The sequence below is a fragment of the Oxyura jamaicensis genome, unplaced genomic scaffold (assembly GCF_011077185.1).
Source record: "Oxyura jamaicensis isolate SHBP4307 breed ruddy duck unplaced genomic scaffold, BPBGC_Ojam_1.0 oxyUn_random_OJ68629, whole genome shotgun sequence".
In the NCBI taxonomy this organism is placed as follows: domain Eukaryota; kingdom Metazoa; phylum Chordata; class Aves; order Anseriformes; family Anatidae; genus Oxyura; species Oxyura jamaicensis.
The window spans coordinates 1,194-1,699 of record NW_023308997.1 but is presented as its reverse complement, the minus strand read 5'-3'; the positions used below and the strand labels follow the sequence as shown (position 1 = coordinate 1,699).

Sequence of the window (506 nt, the reverse complement as noted above, 5' to 3'; positions counted from 1 at the left end):
GGGGGGGGTCTATAGGAGCCTCCATCGATGTCCCGGGCTGGGAGGGGGTCTGGGGGGGGCCTATAGGGGCCTATAGGGGCGGCCATGGCCTCGGTGCCCGTGTACTGCCTGTGCCGCCTGCCCTACGATGTCACCCGCTTCATGATCGAGTGCGACGGCTGCCAGGACTGGTTCCATGGCAGGTGGGCACTGGGAGGCACTGGGAGGGGAAATGAGGGGTACTGGGAGGCACTGGGAGGGGAAATGAGGGGCACTGGGAGCTGCGGGAAGGGACTGGGAGGCACTGGGAAGGGAGCGGGCAGCACTGGGAGCCACGAGGAGGGCACTGGGATGTACTGGGAGGGGAATTGAGGGGGACTGGGAGCCACTGGGAAGGGTCTGGGATCAACTGGGAAGGGACTGGGGGGAGTGGAAGCCACTGGGAGGGATCTGGGATATACTGGGAGGGCAACTGAGGGGCACTTAAGCTACTGGGAAGGGACTGGAGGGTACTGGGAGGGATGGGG

At 65.4% G+C, this 506-nt stretch overlaps 1 protein-coding gene across 1 annotated transcript in view; it reads left to right on the top strand.

Annotated features, from left to right (window-relative positions):
• Nucleotides 1-7: 7 nt before the first annotated feature.
• Nucleotides 8-506, top strand: part of LOC118159195 (histone lysine demethylase PHF8-like) — a gene marked incomplete at its 3' end in the record, with an annotated part of 1,686 nt that continues 1,187 nt past the window's right edge. The window contains exon 1 of the mRNA XM_035313807.1: nt 8-182. Coding sequence (XP_035169698.1) covers nt 85-182 — 98 coding nt within the window. The remainder of the gene's footprint in view (nt 183-506) is intronic.